The sequence below is a fragment of the Marmota marmota genome, unplaced genomic scaffold (assembly GCF_001458135.2).
Source record: "Marmota marmota marmota unplaced genomic scaffold, marMar, whole genome shotgun sequence".
Classification (NCBI taxonomy): Eukaryota; Metazoa; Chordata; class Mammalia; order Rodentia; family Sciuridae; genus Marmota; species Marmota marmota.
In genome coordinates this window covers 65,294,755-65,318,851 of record NW_025999842.1, presented here as the reverse complement: position 1 = coordinate 65,318,851, position 24,097 = coordinate 65,294,755, and the positions used below count along the sequence as shown (strand labels likewise).

General features: G+C 41.7%; 1 protein-coding gene across 4 annotated transcripts in view; it reads right to left on the bottom strand.

Moving 5' to 3' along the window:
- The window catches only part of Mthfd1l (methylenetetrahydrofolate dehydrogenase (NADP+ dependent) 1 like), a 192,095-nt gene that overhangs the window by 129,207 nt on the left and 38,791 nt on the right, over window positions 1–24,097 (bottom strand). For 2 of the 4 annotated variants that reach the window (XM_048799894.1, XM_015497975.2), the window contains exons 8-15: window positions 21,642–21,733; window positions 20,059–20,156; window positions 17,457–17,630; window positions 10,210–10,346; window positions 8,500–8,546; window positions 4,415–4,522; window positions 3,454–3,528; window positions 2,156–2,258 (exon numbers count right to left, since the gene is read on the bottom strand). In XM_048799894.1, the coding sequence (XP_048655851.1) occupies window positions 2,156–2,258; window positions 3,454–3,528; window positions 4,415–4,522; window positions 8,500–8,546; window positions 10,210–10,346; window positions 17,457–17,630; window positions 20,059–20,156; window positions 21,642–21,733 (834 nt within the window). Of the gene's footprint in view, window positions 1–2,155; window positions 2,259–3,453; window positions 3,529–4,414; window positions 4,523–8,499; window positions 8,547–10,209; window positions 10,347–16,297; window positions 17,282–17,456; window positions 17,631–20,058; window positions 20,157–21,641; window positions 21,734–24,097 lie in introns of those variants that run through there. The other 2 variants (XR_007346292.1, XM_048799901.1) reach the window with 2 other exon arrangements.

Sequence of the window (24,097 nt, the reverse complement as noted above, 5' to 3'; positions counted from 1 at the left end):
AAAAAAAAAAAAAAAAAAAAAAACAAACATGCACCAATAATTACAAGTAGCAGTGCTATTCATCCTAGTGATGTTTCTTATTCATTTGGCAATTTTCAAAATCTCTGTAATGTTATTCTTTTAAAATGAGAAATAAATCATTAATAGTTTCCAAGGATATTTTAAGTTAGTTTGGGAGACAAAGACCCCAGAAAAGCTGCCTGATACAACCACAGTGTTTTCCGATTCCCATTTGAACGGTGCTTTCAAGTTTGCAAAGCACACGCACATTTCCATGATGCCTCTCTATGCGGAGGCTGGTGTCACCACATGTGGAGCATCTCTAATCCCAAAACCCATGATGCTCCAAAATCTGCAAGTGTTTGAGTGTCACCATGAAACCACAGGTAGAAAATTCCTCACCATGACATGTGTTTCATGTGCTAGATTGTTTAAAATATTTTATAGAATGACCTTCAAACTATGTGTGTGTGGTATCTATGGAACACAAATGAATGTCTTCTTCAGACACGGGTCCCATCTCCAATATACTTCATTATATTTATGCAAATATTATTTAAAAACTCTGAAATCTAAAACCCTCTGCTTCAGGGACTGCAGATAAGAGGTACTCAAGTTGCATTCTATTTTAAAGATGAGAAAACTGAGTGAGTGGGTCATATGCTTGAAGATATGCAGTTCACACTGGGCAGAGCCAAGGCTGGGTGGGTCTCTGGTATCTCTCACTTTGGGGTCTATGGGAAAACACTCAGTTCTTACTGGCCTGGCTCGTGGACCCCCCGGAGCACAGCTTCATGATGGTGTGAGACCTGGGCTGGATTTGGAAGGCCAGGGAGATGGGGTGGGGATGCCTGAGCAAGGGTTGGCAAAAGGACAAGGGCAGACCCTCCTCACTATAGAGCAGAAAGGAACAAAGGGCATGGAGCCATTCTGTGGCAGTCCTGTCCTGAAGGCCCAACTGTGCACCAGGGACTTTATAACATGGGGTGGTAGGAGCCACTGGAGGCTTCTGCTCTGGAAGTGAGAGGTTAGTGTCTCTGTCAATATGAACCTATGGAACTAGGGGATAGAACTGGAGAAAGATGATGTATTAGCAGGTAACTGTCTGTCGGAAATTGGGCGTTTGATAAATATGTTGTGAAAGTGGTTAGAAACAGTAAAAATGGAGGACAGGTCTGAGGAGGACAATCCAGGAAGGACCAGGAATGCATGCCTGCCAATGTGTCTGCAGTCCCAAGGGACCAACAGGTATGACTGTCACCTTCCTGGGAATATATACAGCCGATCGTCTTCATTTCCATCTCCAAGAACCTGGGGCACAGGACACATGTCACTTGTTCAACTCAAGGTCATGCAGTGGGGATGAGGGGAAAGGGACAGTGAGAGGGTGGAGAAACATATCCGAGACCCTGACTCAGTGTTTAGTGCTTTTCGCCACTAGCCTACCCAACAGTGACCATCCAGATACAGGGGCAGAGTGGGAGCAGGGAGGACATCACAGCTGAAATGGAGAGGGAGGCAGGGAGGCCAGGAGGCAGCCCCCGAAGTCCACCTGTCCTGTGTTTGAAGCATCAGAGGGAGACCTGGCAAATGGTGGAAAGCATCTAGCAGATGATGTGATTCTGTAATCTGTATACGGGGTAAAAATGGGAGTTCATAACCCACTTGAATCTAATGTATGAAATATGATATGTCAAGAGCTTTGTAATGTTTTGAACAACCAATAAAAAATAAATAAGTAAATAAATAAATAAATCAGATGAAAATACAAATTAGAGTTGCTTAGAGAGGGTGACAAAGAAGTGAAGGGACACGTAAGGAGAGACGTGGCTTTAATTTTTTTTTTTTTTTTTAATCAGAGACAGAGGCCAAGGAGGAGAGAGACAAAAGAGAAAATTAATTCCCCTTGTAAATTTTGAATGGGTGGGAGTGGATGGGATTAAGCCCAGACAGCAGGTGGATTAAGTAGGAGGAAGAAGAGGGAAGATGGAGGGAAAATAATAGTAAGGGAAATAAACGGTGGAATTAGGAAGCCCAGGCAGGAAGACGACGGGAAGAAATAAAAATGTGCATTAATGATATTAATCAAAGAGTTTCTGCTGAAGCATATTCTCCCCACCTGCCTTCAAAACTCTGCTGTGTCTCCAGCTCCTACCTCTCTGCCACGTGATGGTACTGGGGTCAATGTTGAGACGGGCGAATTTACTCACTTCCTCTTCCGTCAGTGTGCCTGGGTCAGTCTTATTTATCCCCAGTTTCTAATGATTAAGAGGAAAAGACGTGATAAGTTCAAGAGGAATAGAAAGCATAAGGCCATGCCTCTTGCTTTATTCTCTCCATGCTAAGCCTTTTAAAAAACTAAACTTTGAGTAAATTGTAGGTTAGGCCAAATCATACAAATAAATGCCTGAGGTCAAATATCTTTTCCAGCTCAAGGCACCGAAAATCTGTATTACACCTTTCAAAGACAGATCTGAAAACAGAGCAAAGTGGGCCATTCACCGTGAACTCTTGGGCTGCTCTATGAGGCCACCACCTACCAAGCTCTGAAAGGACACAGACTGCTATCCCCATAACACATGCTTTAATTGTTCTTTCCAAATGCATAAAACCAAAAGCTAATGTTTACGTTGAGGATTCAAAACAAGTTATTTCTAATTCACTAATAAAAAATTTCAAAATTTTAATGCACCTATTTTCTGCAAAGAAAATATCCTAAGAAAGTGGCTTTTAATGAAGAAGTATGTATGCATACATTAAAAAAAAAAAGAATCCCGGAAACAGTGTACATGTTATAGCTGCTGAGGATGGAATTGCTCGCAACTCTCAACAGAGTGAACAAGCAAGGCAGGGAATTTTAAAAACCATTTAATACCAACCAGTGCGATGGATTATACCATGAAGGGTTATTTTTTAGTTTGGACGGAGAACGAGGGGAAGCCATGTGAGGAGCAGCAGAGGGGCAGCTAACAGCATTAGGAAGAAAATACCATGGAGGAGAATTAAGATGGCTTTCTCAAGTGCAAGTGGAATGTTTTGCTGCAACAAAACCTGAGAGAGATGAATTTTCAAAGCTATCTTGTCATTTCATAGACACTGACATATTTTACGAAAATACTTCTCTTTCAAAAGAGAAGAAAGCATCAAAATGCAGTTTGTTAGTGTGACTCGTAGGGTCCTTGTAGATTAGTGAAGCGGTCGTCTCACTTCACATGTGAAAAAACTGAGTCCTAAAAATACACTCGTTCACCTGGTTTGTGGTGCAGGATCCAGGTTTCAGGCTTCTAATTCTGCACTCTGTCTGCTATATTGTTCAGTCTCTTTAGAGTGTAATACCCAAAAGAGTATCTGGAAACCAAAATTGAGTCAAGTTCAACATTTCTGGCTTTGGCAATCCTTCTGATGTGTTTCTAGGATATTTTCTTTTTAAACAACCACTAACTGGAAACCTACCTTCAGCCGAGCAAGTTGAATTTCTGAAAATTCTCTGACACCATTCACTGAAGGGACCAGACGGTTATAAAGAGCCTAAAAAATAAACCAACAAACACAACTCCACAAAGTTTAAGGGTGGACTATGCACTTGGGCATTTCATAGGCTATGACAAAGTTCATGACAGTTATAACCAAACTATTTAGATTAAAGGTCCAATTAAAATTTGGGGACTAACATAAATCATAGAGACTTAGAAAATTCTGTTATTTTAATAAAAATTGACTAAATTTGAAATAACATACATTGCAAATAGCTTGTATAAACATAGCAAATAGCTCTTGATCTATAGCCTATGACTATCATATTAATATTTATCTGGATTGTGTTCCAAGGATACACCAGGGAATCACTTTACTTGAAGAAAGTCAGGACCTTTCTTGTAAAACATGCCAAAAAGCACCCCATTAATCCTTGCCCTATGTCCCTGAGGATTTAGGACCTAGTACCTGGTCTCTTTCAGCTGTGTATTCAGCTTTTGGACTGCACGTATGTGAAGCCCAGGAAGGGTCTCTGACTCTCAGAGCACAGCTAAATTAACTGCACGTAGCATTAGTCTTAAAAAAGGTGCATGTCCAATCTCCCCGTTAGTATATAGATCAGAGACTGGACCTGGCTAGAATGAAGAGAATTGGCCCAATGGTCACTTTAGAACTAAAAACTCATCTCCAGTGATATTTGGCTTAAAAAGTACAACATAATATAATTCACCCAACAACTTGGCAGTGGTCATAAACCCATCTGAGAATCTGACCAAAGTACGGCTGCTCTCCTGGAATTGAAAACATATATAAAATTCACAGAATACTGAAAAATTTTTGAGAGAGAGTTTACGGACTAGAAATCTTTCCATGATTCCTTAAGAAACCAGGAATCCCAAGGATCAAGTTCCCAAATTAGATAATAAGAAATCCTTCCCACCTTATCGGTTTGAGTGTTTTCATGCAAAATCCTTGTGTCGATGGCAGCGGCCAGCAAGTTATTGGCAGCAGTAATGGCGTGGATGTCCCCAGTTAAGTGCAGGTTGAACTATAAATGAAACGGAACATCTATCTGTTTCAAACAAACATCGCCTGAATAGAATAAACGATACACTAACTATGTATCTTTATAACAAGCTGAATCCATGATGACCTAAATCAGAAAGTCCAGGTCAAGGCCTTCCACCGGACAAAGAGTACTTGAACAGCCTCTTTCATCACAAATTCTACCCTCGGGTTAGAGGAGAAACATTCTGATGGATTTATTGATAGCTTTCCTTATTTTGGTTTCTTTCTCTTTCCTTTATGCATTGCTGTATTCTTTAAAAAACTGCACTACGTCAACTATTCATTGGAATGACAAGGTATAAAATAAAGAGTAACAACAGAATATAAAACATTACAGAAAGTTTAAGAAAGAAGGTATGTCACTCCCACAGCTCTTATCAATTTTGCTATTTTCCTTCTAGTCCCACATGCACACATGATCATTATTTGTATAACTGGCAAACTTATATTTGGAAACTTGTTTTTTAAAAAAAGTTATTAGAGAGTGAGCATTCCCTAATCCAAATATCTGAAATTCAGAGTGCTTCAAAATGCACAACTTTTTGAGTACACCATCACATTGCTGACTGAAAAATATGCATGAAATTTTGTTTCATATGCACAGTTATTGAAAATATCATATCAAATTATGTCCAGGTTATATGTAGAAGGTACATATAAAACATAAATAAATTTCATGTTCATATTTGGGTTCCATTCCCAAGATATCTCATTATGTATATTTAAAAATTTTTAAATTTAAATAAACCTGAAATTCTTCTGGCCCCAGGCATTTTGGATAAGAAATCTTCCTGCAGTCTATAATAATCTTGTTGGTGTAGTTTATTAAGGCTGTGGAATCATGGAGATGCATCAAAAATTTTACCCTCCAATGTCTGAATATGTAAATTGCTTTCAAATTTTCACTTTCTGCCAAATAAATGCAAATAGTAATTATTAATAAGCAATATATTTCTGGGAGTTAAAGGATTCTGATTAATATAAGAAAAGTTCTTTTTCAAAGTTTTAGCTGCAAAACACAGTAGATGAGTTACTTCAGGAAAAAAGTTACATCTTTCAGACTAAAAAAAAATAACAACGGAAAAAAGATGGTATTTTGTTTTAAGATGCATTTCTTTAATCTCTTGGAAGGTTAAAAATTCGTATTTCTTGTTAAATTTTGTATTCACTAGAGAAAATGTGAAAATTACATATATATGTATTTTCATAAAATATATTTATAATTTCCAATGTTGGGATCCTAGTTCCATAATAGCTTATGCCTTAGCTTTTACATTTAATGTTAATGATACTAGAATTTTTATATCATAGTTTTCAAAACATGTTGTTAATTTGATATTCTATCTTTAAACATTTAAGTTTTTCGCAATTTTTTAATGTTATGAACTAGACAGAGTTTTTTGTTTGTTTTTGTTACTAGGAATAGAAGCCAGTGGTGCTTTATCACTGAGCTACATACCCAGCACTTTTTTGTATTTAATTTTGAGACATGGTCTTGCTAAGCCATTTAGGGCCTCACTAAGTGGCTGAAGCTGGTCTCAAACTTGCCATCCTCCTGCCTTAGCCTCCCAAGTTGCTGGGATTACAGGCATATGCAGAGCCCCAGGCACACAGCTCCCAGCCCACAGCTAAAGATAGAGTTTTAAAATTAAATCTTTATACGCACATCCAATTCTTCCTCAGGATAAACTAAAAATGAACTTATTTGGGCAAAGGAATGAATGTTTTTAAGGTACTTGATACATATTTCTAGCTCTTTTTGCAGAAGTTTTATTAATATTCACTTCCCAGAAGCGATGGAGAGTGTATTTCAATCTATCTCTGCCAAAATTTGGTATGAATGCTACTTTGAAAAATTCTGCTCTGTCAACTTGAGAAGTGAAGCAGTAACTGATAGTGGTTTTAATGCAGATGTTTTTGGTTATTAGTGGAGATGGAACACCCTTGGTTAGTTACTATTTATCTTCTGACATTTTTCTTGAACCCTTTGGCCATTCTACAACTGGGGTTTAAGTTTTGCTTCCAGCTGTCTACTTGATATCCTCTCAGGTGTCTCAAAGGACCCCCGAGGACTCTTCCCTCTGGAAGGCTCTCCTTCATCACACACACTGCCAACTCAGTTCCTCAATTCTCCATTTCAACAAAAGGTTCCATTGATTTGCTCAATGCAACACCCTGGACATTACCCTTCAATTCTCCCCTCGACTCATCCCAACATCTCCTGCCTTAGCCTCCCAAGTTGCTGGGATTTCAGGCATATGCAGATGTCCTACAAACATCAGCAAACAAAGCTTAAATCACCATCCTTTTTCGACTCTCATGGCCACTGTCCTGGGCCCAGCAGCCACCATCTTCCCCCTGGGCGGCCCCCACAGTATCCACACTGGGCTTCATCTGTCGACTTTTTGCACAGAGGCCAGAGTGATTTTTGGAAAGCCAAGCCTGCCTCCTGTTGTGATTCAGGGAAGATCTCTTCAACGAGGCCGACCATGACACTTAAATAAAACCCAGGCTCTTGGCAAAGAACTGAAAGGGCTGGCACCTGTCCACTCTTGTGCCCCATCTCCCTCACGCACCCTGCCCGGGGGGCTGCAGCCACACTGGTGTCCTCCTGTTCTCCGAACGGGCCAAACCCTTTCCTGTCTCAGGACTTTCCCACCAGAGTTCCCGCTGCTTGGAACTTGGGCTGTTTTCTCAGTGATGCCTTGGATTCCTCTTTCTCACTCCCACCCCTTATTCTTGAGGGTTTTTCCAAAGTTTCCTCCCAGACACTCGGGCCTCCATGGGTAAATACTTCTCCTACTCCTTCAACAAAGTCAAAAAAAAAAAAAAAAAAAAACTTTCTAATGAGCACCCATTATTTTCTGGGCACTATACTAAGTGCTGGGACCTGGCACCTCAAGACAGGCCTCCAACTCACAGAAGACAACCAAACTGATGTCTGAAAACACAGGGGAATTTGTGGGGTGGAGCAGAAATTCAAGAACAGAACCCGAGATGGGTAATAAGGGTGGAAAAGGAAGAGAAGAATGTTCCAGGCACGGGAAAAGTCTTGGAATCAAGATAAAACAGGGGACTGAGGGTGCAACTCAGTGGTAGAGCATGTGTTGAGCATTCATGAAGTCCTGGCTCAGGGCCTCACTTCTACCTGCAAGGTAACAATAAGAGAAAACAGGACGGGAGTCTGTGAGGAGACTGAAATGGGGATGGTAGGGGGACGGCCAGGAGATAGTGAAGCAGAACTAGCAGGCTACTGAGCCTTCACGTTGAATGGAGAGATGGGCAAGACAGTGACCGCTCAGACCAGGGTTCAGGGAGAGTATGAAGGAACGAACTGTGAGGCTGATGCAGACAGCAGAGGTGCTGAGATGAGCCCTGGTTAGGTCCAGGGCACAAAGGAGGCTACACGGAATGAAGAAAAGGTTCTCAGGAAAATAAGAACTGATACCACTGGCTTTTTTTTTTTTTCCCTTGTTCTCCTCTGCAAACATTTTATTTTGGAGTCTTAATGGACAGAAGTGAGCATCCAAGTCCTCCTGACTTTGGTAGTATAGCAATGACCAATGGAAGGATAGGTCAACATTCTTAAGAACATTCAAGTCTACACAGGTATTGGGACTTAGAATCTTTTGCAATCTAGAAAGGTAGTATGACGCATGTAAAACTTATTTATAAAATACCCCAACCAGGCAGTAGACCAGCACCCTTCAGAATACGAATATGCGTGAATAATCAGCAAAACATGAATATTCACACCAGGTGGCATACACAAAATCCACACGTGGCTCCCAATAGTCAATGGGAGGTTCTGCCACCACAGGAGCTATGCGAATGCTCTGGGTTTACAGAGTCTTTCAGGCTTTGGATCATGGATGAAGGACTGTGGGCCGCTTGATGAAACAGACACCGAGATGTCAGGAAGGAAACAGGGACCCACGGCACACCTCAAGGCCTTACCTCCTCCATGGGGATGACCTGTGCGTATCCGCCACCTGCAGCTCCTCCTAAACAACAAGGTGGCATTTAGTGAGTCATCAAGTGCATCTGCACAGCCCCGACAGAGCCCCAGGCACAGCTCCCAACCAAATAGGTAGGCATCTATGCCAAGGTGAAATCTACCTGCTCTGTGCAAGCAGAACAGGAGTAAAACAAAGTTTGCATGGGTGTCCAACTGTGCAATCGAAGACTTCCATTTCTTTGTTTAGAAACAAAGGTAAAATAATAAAGATACACATACACACACACACACACATTTGCTATATATATTATAGCAAATGTCAGCACTGTAAAAACATTTCAGGGCTAGGATTATGGGTGCAGGCCCATAATCCCAGCAATTTAGGAGGCTGAGGCAGGAGGATCACAAGCTTGAGGCTAATCTGAGCAATTTAGGAAGATCCTGTCTCAAAAAATAAAAAAGGTCTGGGTATAGCTTAGTAGTAGAGCAACTACTACTGGGTTGAATCCCTAGTACCAAAATAACAACCAACAAAAAGCATACTTCAGGATATAACATGGTTTTATTAATTTATTATTGGATATCAAGGTTGTACTTTATCTAAATCATACATATACTGAAGTAGTAAAAATTTTCACTTAAAAAGCCACCTGTGAATGATCTACAGATTATAAACTTCAGCCAGATCATTTTAGATAATCCTAGGAAAGGTCTGTCCTGTTGTTTATCCTTTAGGCATTAAAGCTGTATGTTAAAAAAAAAAAAAAAAAAGCATCTCACCCTCTTGCATAACATTTTACAATTTACCCCATTCTTTCTAGGCTACCTCATTTGAGCTTCACAATAACCTGATGAGCTGGGCACCATCGACTTTTAAACTTTGACACATGCAGCTCAGAGAGGTCTTCACTGGTGATAGGTCACACAACGGTGAGAGACACAGCTGTGATCCAAACCTTGGCCCTCTCACTCCAAGCCTAATGTTTGTTCCACTACATAATGTATGACCCTCTATGAGTTATCAGTTCTTGATGAGTTAGGAGTTATTAATGTTTATAAAAGTAATATAAATATAATACAGTTAAAAACCACGAACTGCCAAGAACACACAGTAATTGCAATAAGTGCTATTGTAAAATGAAGTAAGGAGTGACTTCACGATAAATCAATGAAGAAAGAGTAATGAATGGGAATGTGCCAGACACGAGCCCAGCCAGAGCCAGAGAGGAATTTCATCATGACTCTGTGCACAGCCAGTTCGTCTCCAGAGCTCCTCAGGCCCCACACGACAGCTCCCACAAGCTGAGTCTTGGGGGCCAACTTAAGGGGCCTCTCAGTGTTCAGAGAGAAGGACCTTCACAGGGCTGGGATGATAAAATGCCCCCAGGACCAGCAGATTTTCAAAGGTTTTGGAGACAAGACGCAATCAAGACAGAATGGGGAGGACTGCCCAATGGGCCGAGGGGAGCGGGTCTCCCATGGGCTGCCCTGAAGACCCTGCCCCATGCAGCTCCCTAGGCACTTCTGTGTACCAGGAGGACCAACCTGGGGTAACTGCTACATACTCAGTGTGCAGAGGGCATATATAGGCACAAAATGGACCAATTCTTCTGAAAAGTTTTACCCCCTGTGTATGATATTCTTTTTAAAATCCCCCCCACCACACACAATTTTGCTCTGAAAAATATACAAGTTGTGAAATAAAGTACCTTTCACTCCAAAAGTTGGTCCTTGGGAAGGCTGCCTCAGACAGGCAAAGGAGTTGACGTGCAGGTGGGCGGTCAGCGCCTGCACCAGCCCGATGGTGACTGTGCTCTTCCCTTCTCCAAGAGGGGTGGGCGTGATCCTGGTAGGGGGAGAGTGAACTTAGTCATTTTTCCAAGACAAACCATGCAGAGCTAACCTCTCCCAACTCCACTAGTAATGCCGTTGCTTGGATCACGGTGGTCTACCCTCAGCACTCAGGCCAGGCTGAAGGTAAGATCAAGAGAGAGATGTAGAGGGGCTGGGGCTGTGGCTCAGTGGTAGAGTGCCTGCCTAGCGTGTGTGAGGCACTGGGTTCGATTCACAGCACCACATGTAAGCAAATAAATAAATAAAGGTCTATCAATAACTAATAAAAATATTTTTTTTTTAAAAAAGAGAGAACAGGGAAGAAAACTAGAAACCAAAAGGGCAAAGTTACCTTTCTAACTCCTTAGAGTGAGGAAGCTCTTTGTTCTCACGGAGGGACACCAGCATTTCTGTTGCTTCCTATCTCCTGGAGACTCATAACTAAGCCTAATCCCTTTCCATACAATAGCTCTTTCAATATTGGAAAAGAGTAAGTCCAAAGCCCCTTCCATAGAAAGCAGAAACACCCCCCACCCCGGAGTTTATTACTGATAACACCCAAAAAAGACAAATATTCACATGTTTATAACATCACAGTATTAGATGATAGGAAGTGAACCAATTACATTCCCAAAGACAACCTATAAAGCTATTCCTTAGCATCTTATTACCATCAAATGCACCATCTGTGCATTAGATGATGTGAGTCGGGATGTGTAGGATATTAAACTACAACAGATTTGATGACAGTTTTCTGGCCTACAAAATTTGGTGAAGTGGCCACAAAGAGGAAGTCATGCCTTTGATCCACTGTGGTCCCCAACTATCTCAGGCCACCCCTACAACACGATCAGTGATGGACAAGTCAGATTCCTTCTCTGCATGGATAACTCAGTGTCTATAATACACGTGATAAACACTAAGATGGGGAATGGGTCAACCAGACTATATTAAGTGTGCACATGGAAGGAGGATCTAACTAGATTGGGAACACCAGGGAAGGCTTCCTGTAGGAAGTGACATCTTGGTGGAGTCCTGATAAATATTATCCAGATAAAACTGAGTGGGGTAGGGGTGGTTAATAAGCAGAGAACTTTGCATCTATGGTCTTATTTGTATTCCATTTGATAGATGAGAAAACAGGTACAGAGAATTTGAATAACTTGCCCACGATCACCTGACTAGAAAGCAGTAGAGCTGGTCATACCCCACAGACCAGCTGTCTGACTGACTTCCCATGTTATTTCTACTGATGGAAGAGTAAGTGTTCTGCTATGGTAGCTACAGCTTGCAGATTAACTAGCAGATTAGGGCAAGGAATGAGCACAGTCAGCCAGGGAGAACGAGCAGAGAAAGAGAAGGGTATGGACAAGTACATTTGAGAGACCAAAAAACCGAGGAGGAGTAAGATGAAAGAAGAGAACCCCTCCCATAGGAAGGCCAAAGAAGAGCGCATTTAAGACAGAGGAGTCACAGGCCACTGAGGTTTGAAATCAAGTGAGGAAAGAGGAGAGCAGTGGACTCCGTGACAGAGTGACCACTGCAGGAGGGGTTGGTGGTGAGCCAGCAAGAAGACACACGGTGAAATAAACCTTCAACTCCCAAGTCACATGAAAGTGGCATCCCCGTTACCTCTGCATGTGTCTAACGAGCACATTTTAGAGCGGGGTCAACAAGGAGACTCAAAGTTACACAAAGGTGCTTATCCATGGAGTCAACTTTCTACTCTTTGAGATACAACACTCATAATAAGAGCAGAAGCCCAGAGACATCAAAATCGTAGGAAAGCTTGTAAAGAAGATGTAGTACCTTCTGTAGGGCAGTTTAAGGACCTACTGAGCATTTATTGTTTGCAAAGGAATAAGCGATTGACTTGAGCACAGTGTCCCATGAGTGATTACATTTTCTTTCCCCAGGACAGGCTCACAGAGCTGTAGAGCAGGCCAAAAGTGGCCACGCCCAGCGATGACCTCCTCGGAACTTCAGCCATCCATCCAAGTCTTAATTAGAAACACAGGACTGCTCAGCTTTTTGCCAACGAATACAATTCAGGAAATTCAGAAAGTAGGAAGTATTTATTGGGAGCAATAAAAGGAGAGCTACAATAAAAAATTTATTTCGCCTCATGCCTGCATGTGATATCAAAATTTGGTTTACTTTTTTCCCCACAGTAACCTTAGCTCAGATTCCAAATTGTCAAGTTGACTTTGAAAAGAACAAACACAAAAACTGTCTCATGTCTTTTTCTGTTTCAGTGAGAGCATTGTTTATGAAGATGGAAGTGTGATTTTTGTTGATGAACTTCCTCAACCTCTCCCGGCATGTTGGTGGGCTCCCGACCTATGTCCACAACACAGCATTTCTTATAGGACTTGTCTGCAACTTCTCAGATAGCTTATGACTAGGGATCTGATCTATCTGTCTTGCCTAAGGGCCACAAGTGTGCCAAGGTAGAGGATTTATTGTCAACTACAGTAAAAAAAAAAAAAATCTGCCAAAGTACCCTGTGACAATTTGGATTCATTCTGAAATAGGCTGATCATTTACTCTAAGGTTGAAGAAACTGCTTATATGGAGGCAAGAGGTAAAACTCTGAATCATTCTTAAAATTCAGAATCTTGTTCAACAGTATTATTGGCATAAGTCACAGCCTAACCATGAATCCCAAACTATATGCTCAACAGAAAATGAGTATATATCATTCATTCTAGGCATCTTTATGATTTGGAAGGTCTTTTAAAAGCCTTTTATTATCTAATAATAAAACTTATAGTCCATTTGGTTGTGTTTCCCATTACATTTGACAGAGGTAAATAGTTCAGAGTTCCTGTGGGTACTGGTTCCTTCTAAATACCTTTGTTCTATTTTACAATTAATACAAATAAAGGGGAAACTCACAGATATTCAGTTATCTAAGGTAGAAGGGCAAAATCTTAGAAAACTCAGTAGAGGTTATTTTCACCCTGTACCAGAAAGATGGGGTAAAACATTAAAACCCAAAAAGCCTCAAGTCAGGTATTTGGCATACTGCAGAAAACAAAAGATGAAGTGACATAAATGATATATTAGATTGAATGTCACCTTTCTTTAAGGTGATATTCAATCTAATCTCAGAGCAGTCTGGATTTTTTTTTTTTAACTACTCTGTCTGAGCAATTCAGAGAACTTCTAGAATGTTCTGCATGGAAATCCGTGGAAGCCCAATAGAGACCAAGTGCACATTCAAATGCCCTGCAGCTGCACTCCAAGTCAGGTTCTCAAACGAAATTCCTTTTCATTAGTGTAACTGGGAAAATATGTAAAACTCAAGAGCCCCTAAGATTCTGTTGGCGTATTTCCCTGAACAATTCCCAATACTTTTCATTTTGTCAGGCAAAGCAAATAAAGTGATGTGTAGGTGTAAATTCCATGTGATACACAGCTGATGAAATGCAGATGATTCTGACTGAATGAGAAATCAGAAGGTTTGAAGAACGGCTTTTTAAGGAGAATTAATCTGCTCTGCTTTTGTGTTACCAATAACAGAAGTTTGTTTTTTTTTTAATCCCATTCTTCTATATTTTAACCCACTGTTGATATATTTAAATCACATTTATATATAAATCCATATGTACAATAACAAATGAGTATTGTGAGTTAGGTTTATTGAAAAATTTCTTAGGTATTTGAATTCCTCTAAAGCATGGGAAAAGATTCATGTTAGACTTGAGAGAGAAAGGCACGACACAAAATGGTATTTATAGCATGGTCTTTGTACAAAAATGGATGCATAGACAAAATTCTGGAAAGAGATTTAAAACCTTTCAGAAAAAAGGAAATAATTCTGCACTTAATGAAGGGGTCATTTCCATTTCTGAAGAAGCTGCAACAGTGCATGACATAACGGATAATGTCATTCTGCCCTAACTTTAAAAATTTTTTTTATTAATTGTAGATGGATACAACACATTCATTCATTCATTCATTCATTTATATGCAGTGCTGAGGATCAAACCCAGTGCCTCACATGTGCTAGGCAAGTGCTCTGCCACTGAGCCCCAGCCCAGGCCCCTGCTCTAAGTTCGACCTGACCAAAAATAAAAAAGGGAGTTGATTTTTACATTAAATTTATTTTCTATTTTTTTTTAGGTTATAAATAAAATATTTCTGTTCTAAGTTGACCTCAATCATACAGCTATCAAGAATTAGGTAGTAAAGGCAGTTTACACATTTAAAAAACATATATCATTTGCTGTGTTTGGGGGGCTGTTTCGAGAATACTATGTGACATACATCTTATGGAACTATTCCTATTCACAGTGCTTTTCTCAACGCAGTTGAAAGAAGAGTATTTCATTTGGTTCGTAAAAGGTCTCTGATAATAAAGGGAGCTTTCACCACAATTCAGAAAAAGAACTATTGGGGGTGGGGGCAGGGGCTGGGGCTGGGGCTGGGGCTGGGGTTGGGGCTCAGTGGTAGAGCGCTTGTCTAGCATGTGTGAGGCACTGGGTTCAATTCTCAGCGCTGCATATAAATAAATAAAATTAAAAAAAAGAAAAAGAACTATTGATCTTTTTGTGTTTAATCTGTACTTAAGAGAAATCATGCTTCATTTTCATTTCCACTTAAAATCTGGCATGCTGGCCAGTTAGACCCATTCACACTGGCCTAGAGCAATGAGCTTCTGGGACTGGCCGACATTAGCTGTGGTCCCAGTGGTCATCCTAGCATCCTCTAGCAGATGGATGGAGGCCGGGCCTTGGCAGTTTGACTCCAAGTTAGGAACCTGATAACATCATCATCTCGGCTTTTGTTTCAGATGTATCAATTCTGCGCTCCCAGCTCAGGGCAGGGCCATGTCTGGATTTTATTTCCAAAATGGACAAGCCCCAAATGGAATAAATCACAGTCATTCCACAAGAAAAACTGCTCTATGAGTCTTCCTCAATAAACTGAGAACACATCCTCCTGAGTTTTCCTTAAATCTTCTGATCTTAAACTCAATGAAAAAAACCAGCAAACTCACCTACCAAGAGATCACCAAAGCCTTGGAAAACGGAAGTAAATACACGCACAAGCTGCTTTTAAAGTTCTTAACGTTCAAGAGTGTGTTTATTCCAGGTAACAGAAAAACTTGCATTAAGTGTTACTTCCCAAAAGTAACAGGGACTAGAGGGATGCTCACACTCGAGAGTCCTGGGGCCAGGTGTGCCCTGTCCTTCTTGGCAGGTGAATGGCTCCTCTCAGGGATGGGCCCAGAGCCAACGTCTCCCCTCAGGTTCAGTTATGGGACCTTAGGATGGAGAGTAACTTGGGAGTCCAAGTGCAGGGAGCCTGAAAGCCTGAGAAGATTTAACCACAGTCAACCAGGGTCTGCAGCAGATTGCGTGGAAAAAAGGCTGTCCGTATTGAACATGCACAGACTTCGGGGATCATTATTCTCTAAATAATGTACAACTACTGCCATAGCGTGTGCACTGCATTACATTTAAGTGAGCCAGAGATGATTTCAAATATTGGAGGATGTTTGTAGGTTATAGGCAAAGACTCTGCTGTTTCCTAGAAGGAACTTGAACATTTGAAGATTTTGATGGCTGAAGGGGTCCTAGGACAAATCCCCTACAGATACAGAAGAACTGCAGTAACTGAATTCACCTCCAGGGATTTTTCAAAAGGAGATAACTGGACAAATGCACAAATATGCATGGCCAAGGCTGTGATCTTAGCATGCTGACAGTGGACAAAATTTGGAAATGATTTAAATGCCCATCAGTAGAGCAGAAGACTGTGGAACATCCCTATCATATTTTCAAGTCATTGTCCACCTCATGCCCTTGAAGAATTAGAAACACACTGTACTCTAAACAGTAAGCTACCCCAGTGCTTCTCATGGAGAAAGAGGCGCTAAAACGTGCAAAATGGAATCCATGCCATCCCAGGCATTTTTACTCCACCCCCCACCCCCATGTATTTAAGAATCTCAGATGTGAGCACTGGAATGTTTATTATGCAGTCAAGAAAACAGTCACAGCTCCACATTTGCTCCCGTGGGGCGAGGTACACAGTGCACTGGTGCACAGGAAGCAGCTGGCAGAACAGCACAGGTGGGGTCACTTCAGTTATGGAAGAGTCTATCCACACCACGAAGGGACCCAGCACAGGCAGGCATCTCTTCTGGGGGGTGGAATTTGGGATGTTTTACTTTTTTTTTTTTTTTTTTGGTTTGTTTAAATTTTCTGTTTTTCTGGAATATTTCTATAAAGGCACTGTGTCATTTTTATAATCAGAAAAAGACATAAAGATAAAAGGACTCACATTGATAATTACATAAAAACAAAGTTAACTGAGCCAAGTCCAGGTACAAGAAATGTGTCTGCCTTACAAATGGGTTTTGCACCTCAAGCCTTGGCCCTAACAGTCAATGCAATGAACTTTCTAGACAATGAAAGAATTCACAGGGTCTCTTGATGTTCCCTCAGTTCATACTAAATAAATGGTCCAAATCTCTTGTTTTCTATTATCTTTTCAGCTAGTGAATGGGTTTCCTCTTTTTAAAGGGAAAACCAGCAAACACTCCTTTTCCCAAACACTATGAATGTCTTTCATCAAATATTCAAAACAAGTGAAAAGAGCCCAGTGTTAGGTTTTAAAATTCAAGAGAGTAAGTTTTTTGTAATATAAATATGCAAAAAAGAAACATCAAGACTACTGATAAGAAAATATTAGTTTCACAAGATTATCTGTATCTCCTTCATTAAATATTACTGAGAATATAAAAACCAAAACAAAAAACCCTGCACAGTTCAAAATAATGTGCTTTCAACTCTTATTTTGATTTCTATTATGTAAAACTAAGTAAAACAGTCCAGGGAGCGGATCATGGCACAATGTAAGACATGAAAAAATTAAATACTGCATTAGCAGCTTGCTACACCTTTGTATTTTGTGGCAGGGATAATTTGCTCTTCCCTGAAAAAAGAAAAAGAGAAAGAAAAAAAAATTACCTCATGTCCGTGAAGGAATATCAAGTGCAATGGATAAACTAATGTCAAATCTGAGATAGGGTTCATTAGAGGGGTATGATAAGAAAGGAAGAGAATCTGACAAACATGGCTCCTGAGTGGAGTTTCAAGCACAGTCTTACCCAGCAACCAAGACGTATTTTCCATCTGCTTGATCCCTCAGCCTTTCCAGCAGGGACAAACGTACTTTGGCTTTGCTTTTACCATAGATCTCAATTTCATCTGCAAGCAATCCTATCTCCTTGGCAAGGACATCCACAGCTTTTGGAGTCTGTCCTCTTGAAATCTCGATATCACTGGGGGGAAAGAAACACAAAAGTCTTCTCAGCTTAGGTGGTCGCCGTGAGAGTGAAAGCCAACCATGCTCCACGCCAACAAGGAAATCATTGCAACCGGCCTGTGTCCTTTCTCCCGGGCACAGCTGCTAGCAATTAACGTGCAGCAGAAAAAAGCGGTGCACTTTTTAGACGTGACTCTTTAGACTCATGAAGATCCTAGAACTGTGTCCAGGTACAAGGATAACTCCGGTGCCACCAGGAAAGGAGAACTGTAATAGTACAAGGTGTGCAAGCACCTTCTGCAAGAAAAAATCCATTAGAGCAAAAAGCTGTATGTGGGACCCTCAAAGAGAAGGGCTACTGCGTAAAGCTCTCCTTCCTGCTGGCTAGCCAGGCCTGTCTCTTGGCTACTCAAAACTGTGGAAATGCTTTTTTATTTTATCTCTGTCCACACTTTTCCTTTCTCTTTCCTATTTCCAGTCCAAAAATCATATTTCAAAATATTTTAGCAGTTACATAACTGTCGGTCGGTACAAGGACGCAGGGCCCAAAGCTCAATTTCAAACTGAGAAAATTTCAGGAGCTCTGCAGAGTGGCTGCGCACCTGACTTAATTCTTGGATTTTACTGAAACAGGAGTGCTCTACACCAGCATGGGTACCATCAGGAGAGCCTGCTGGGGTTCATGTGCTCGGGCATACCTCGGGCTGTCCATCGTCTGACTGAAAGGCTCAACTATTCCCTCACAGCAAGGCTGATCCAGAGCCTTGGGCACAGGAGAGCTGATGTCAAGGAACGGCTTAGGGTCTCATAAAAAGGGACCACCATTCTGTGACTCACCCTGGAGCCCTTAATGGTGGCACAGCAGTCTCTCTGCAGTGGGCAGTAGACCACCCCCTCCATGGCAGGCAACCCCTCTGCTCTGATTTTTTGTTTCCATTGCTGAAAACCTATTCAGTCCCCAAACCAACCTATATTCTTCTCCATGACACCAAGGTGGTCTGGCCTTGGCACAGGAGGGAACAGTAGATGTGACTCCATCCCACCTGCTCCTAGGGGCACCAGAGAAGCCAGGAGAGGGGAGATGCCTCAGGCCTGGTGTAGCTCCGCGCTGGGCTTCCTGCCAGGCGAGCCCCTCCCCAGCCCCCTAGTCCTTTTCTAGTTCACCTTTCTCTCACCGGGACTTTCTGGACTCCCATTCATTTTGCCTTCCTGGCTATCCCTTTTTTTTTCTGTTTCTCTCCTCTCTCCATTTCCTAAATTAAACAGCCTACTTGTGGAAAGTCCCTGTGGTTTTCTCATCACTAACTAGAGCCACAGTGACATAATTTTGATTTTTTTTAAGAGACTTATAAACTACAGTCTGCCTTTCTTTCCCCAGTGGCTCTAGAAATCAAATTCAGTTAAATGACTAAATGACTTTTTCCCCCTGCCCCAAGTAGAACTAACTTTGAAAAACTTTGGTACACAGTTAGGTGGAATCTGTCTTAATCCTTTTTAGCTCTCTGTAAGTACAATTTATTGATTCACCAATGACTTCAATAACAAGAAAGTTCATGAAACACATTGTATAATTTCAGAGATGATGTTACAAAGAATAACATTCCTCATTGGAATTATGTATTAACGAACACAGAGCAAAACAGAGATGTTTAGTCTATTACCGGCATGAAAAGAGCCGGGGAGTTCCACCAGCCGGGTGGGTATGATCCAGCCATAGTGCTCAGCTGACTGCCAAGGGAACAGAGGCCAATTCTGAAAAGCAACTGGTTACTGAGATCCTCACTGGAGGCTCTGTCTAGTTGACACTCTGTGCATCCCCACGGTGCTGGGCAGGATCATCTGGGGATGTGGTGGCATAGATACACCTGGACAGATGGTAAGGACCAGTTCACTCTGGTGGGGCAGCAGTGAGGACTCATCTTGAGGCCAGAAGATGCCCATCTCTGGCTCAGATATGATGACATCTAATCATTCTAAATCACACACTGAGATTAAGTCTTGCAGTCTGTATTTCTAAGTTTATACAAAGAGAATATGTAGCTTAGATCTTATTAAATACAACTCTGGCCCTTAAGACCAAGCTGTCCCCGTGCTAGGAATTTCTAGCCCTGAAAAGCATATTTAAAGGACTGCATGACTATATTTTGTCTAATTTAAAAAAACATTGTTTTGTGGACCCCTAGGAAGAGAAAACACAGAACATGTCATTGAGTGTAATGAAATGATACGGGCTCTGAGAACTGATAGAATACGGTAAATACATTCACTGTGATTTCATTTTTGAGGATTTATGGTAGAGAAAACACTGAAGCGATTTAAGAATAAGAGAAAATTATCTACCATCAAAACCCAAACACCAAGAGTCATGCCCCAGCCAGCGGTGATCAGGAGACCGAGGTCACTCTGGAGGGCTGACGTAGGTGCCAACAGGACTCTAGAGATACCTTGGAACAGGGGACAGCGGCTGCAGCTTCAAGCAGTGGAGCCTCCACCTCCGGTGCTGCTGCTCGCGAAGCCACCTCCTTCCACTGCTGACCATGTTCTTCCGGAGGGAGCGAGGAAAACTCACGTTAAAGAGGTAAAGCAACAGGGCATGCGCTTATACTAGGGAATAGTGTCCAGGGGTGTCACAAACAAACAGGACCATAAAGTCGCACCGTAATCCAAGAGAACACTAGCAACAATTGTATTCACACGTAATGAGACTGGTGGGTTTTGCTTAAAAAGGGAAAATGTGAGATCTATGCATTGTTAAAATAGATTAGGCATTCACAAAAGACCTCAAGTATACAGATGTAATTGTATGGAATGGATTCTTCATCTTGATTAGGAAAAGAAATGAGGAAAATGTAAGATTGCATCAACTGATCAGGTTGCATGCTCAGATTCCAAAATGTGCAACCGTATTTCAAATGTCATCCTTATGTAGCTGGCAGAACAACAAGGAAACTGAATTGTCAGATAGTGACAAATATGCTTGTGTGGATGTGTGCAGGTGTGTGTCAAGTAAAAATAAAATGAATAGAAATAAAATTTGGCTTCAGTTGAAATATAACATATAATCCTAACAAAAACGTAAAAGTTTTAACTGTGCATTACCTTGAAGGTAAAAAAAGACATGAACCAAAATTCGCTTCTGCTTTATTCTCTGCAGGAGTGACTAGCGCCTCAGGCTTCTCTATTGCTCCATAGCGCCCCCATCAGCAAGACACCTTTGCTGCAGGCCTGTGTCATAGGAACACTCAGCTCACACAGTGAAGAGCTGAGGAGCCTGGGCATTAGGTCACATAGACGGTAGTGTGTCTCAATAAGATGTCAACAGATTTTTTTCCTATCCTGTCTTTAGGAGAAGCACAGTTCCCTTCCCCTTGATTAGGGAATAGACTTGGTGACTAGCTTCTAATAAACAGGAAAAGAGGAAGTGGCAGTGTGTGATTTCAGAAAATAGATCAATAAAACACACCATGGCTTCCTCCTTGCTGTCTCCCTTGGACTGTGCATCCTGGGGAAAGTTAGCTGCCCCACTGTGAGCAGCACTATGGGAAGGTACATGTGACAAGGAGCGAAGGCTTCCTGCCAATTGCCATTGAAGAATTAAACACCACATGCCAACAGCCACATGAGTGCTCCATCCTGGAAGCAGATCCTCTAGCCCCAGGCTACAACTGCCTGAGAGATCCCGAGTGGGGGCCACCCACTACTCTGCTCCCCAATCTGTCCCACAGAAATGTGATAATTCATGCTTGTTATTTTAAGTTGCTATATTTTGAGGATAATGTACCATACAGTAATAGATAACTAAAACACAGACCCGGATTTGGGTCCCTGCCCCAAACACATCATGTGGTTATAGGCGAGTAACTTAATTTTTATAAGTTTCCATTTCCTCATTTGTCAACTGGACTTAACATTAGGTATGTAAAGTGTTCAGCACTGTAACTGGTAAACAAAAAATACTTGAAAAATGTTATCAACTTTTAAACAGATCTCCACATTCAAAATGCTCAAACATTGGTGCCAACCAAACCTGAATCCGCAGAGCTGCAGCGAGCAGACCCACATCATCTTCTGCAATGAGCCCATTAACATGTACCTCTGGAGAACTACATCTAAGCTTCCCTGTAAAAAATTAAAGGGGGAAAAAAAAAGACTTTCAGCATATTGTCATTTACAACCAATGTTCCTTATAAAAATCCAGCGCACTGAATAATGGTCTCATTTTGCAACCAAGGAAGTCAGGAGGTCAGGGCGCAGCTGCAGGTGAGTCACCTCTGGCACAGCTTTGAGGATCTTGGTTGGGTTCCAGTGTATTTTACATCAGAGAAATGTCCCCCTAAGCTATTAACTGGGATAAACAGAGGTGTGATTTAACAAAGCACCTGAGGCCTTGGGGAATCATATCTCACACTGAACCAGGGGGAAACATCTAGGCACACAATCTCTTCAAACAACTTGAAGCATCATATTGTGACTTTTCTTTTTTCTCAAATAGAGCATTACTAGAGATATAAATACAGTAGTAACTCAAGACAATTCACAGCATACATTTGCAACACTTAGTGCAGAGGCAGCGTAGCCTGCAGATCGGGGTTTTCAAAATGGAAAGGCACTGGTAAGAACACTACTTTTCCCTTCTTAGTTATCACTTGCAAAATTTATGAAAACTTAACACACATGCAAAATACTTTAGCCTACATCCTTCCTTAGAGGAAAGAAATGTTTTTAACAGCAAGTTTTCTGAATTAAGAAACTATTGTCTTCTTTCTTTGGACTACTCTACTCTTAAATTATCCACTTTGCTGACAGTCCGCACAAGAAAGCACAAAAAACACTTAAAAGTATGTGTTTTGTGATGTTCTATTGTCAGATTATTAAGGGTGTTGGGAAATCATGTCCCTCAGGTATTGTTTAAAGATTAGCAGCACTTCAGTTTTATAAATCATATCTAGGCAAAAGCTAAAGTCAGAGAATGAGAGAGATTTGTTTAGTTTTGTTTTAACCCCTAGAGATCTGATCTTAAGATCTTGCCCATCTATTATGGAAAAGAAATATGCTTTTCTCATTCTTCTGTCTTTAAGTGCTAGAGAAATAAGGCAAAGCTCCATTCCAGGAGTTGGTATCAATTTATAAATGCATGTTCCAAGAACACAATCACAAATACCCATGTGAGTGAAGAATATTTCATCTACACAGTTACACAGTAAAAAATTCCTCCTATAATTTCAGTCACTTGAATGACATGGAGCTTATTAGCAAATGTGAGAATACACTACTTTGAAAGCTGAATGATTGATTGCTGATATGTCTAAACCATCCCACAAATGATTTCAACAAGCAGGATGAGCTATGTGAGGAATAGAGCCAACAAACGAGACCAAGCCTCGTAAAGTCTCCAGCCCAAGATGGCGGGTGGCACACACCACACTCCTCTCTCCTCCCAGCACAAAGTACATCTGGAGTGACTTAAAGGAAATGCACCCAGAGCAGTAAACAGGGTGCCACAAATGGACCAGAAGTCACAAGAAATTTGTGAAAGTAGCAACTATGACCAGATGGATGAGAAAAACAGCATAAAAGAAACTGTAACCCCAATATGAATGGAATCCAGTGACTACGACTGTGTAAAACTCTTTCTTCCTCATGGACCCCTGGAAAAGCTCAAAGCTCAGAGTCAACATGTATCAGAAGAGGATGGACAAAGTGGACATCTTCAGGACACCAGAGGAAGCTAACTTGGCTTCCAAACAGTACTGCCTCTGATTTTCATGCACAGTAGATAAATGTCTGCTACTAGCTAAGTTAATGGTTGACTTATTAAAAACCATGTAATTAAAAATATCGGGAGGGAAGATGGCGGCGAGGGGAGTGCATTGCCCCCGTGTGCTGCTTCACTGTGTGGGAGTATGACAAGTCAGGACGGCTAAAGGATATCTTGTTAGGAATTTCCAGCAATAGTGGGGTGCTCCGGAACCTGGAGGAAGGATTTCCATCGCATGAGGATCAGCTACGGGGACTCAAACGCGAGAGGTTTGTCACACGGAGGGTAACACTGCTTATTCAGCAAATCGCCCCGCGGCTAGAGTCTGCAGCGCGCGCTGGGAAACGAGGAGATAGCGACGCAGGGATACAGCGCTGCAGTTTCTGCCAGCCGTGCAAGCACCGTACTCAGGGCTGAATTCTGGGTTCGAGACGGGGGAAGGAAGCGGTCCATCTCGGTTCTCCACACCGGTCAGACCACAGAGGAGGCCAGCAGCCACCATGTTGGAAAGCTGACGTCACCATCCCTGTTTTCGACTGACTGCAGCTCATTCAGCCATAGAACAGGTAATTTCAGGCTGCCATTCGCCTGCGGCTTGCAGACAGATTGCTAGGGTTCAGTGCCTGGGGGCTTCTTAGAACCTGATCTTATCGGAGTGAACACCGAGCGCAGGGCGGCCGAGTTCCGGCTCCCCAAACCGTCCCGGAACCGCCCTGGCCCAGGGC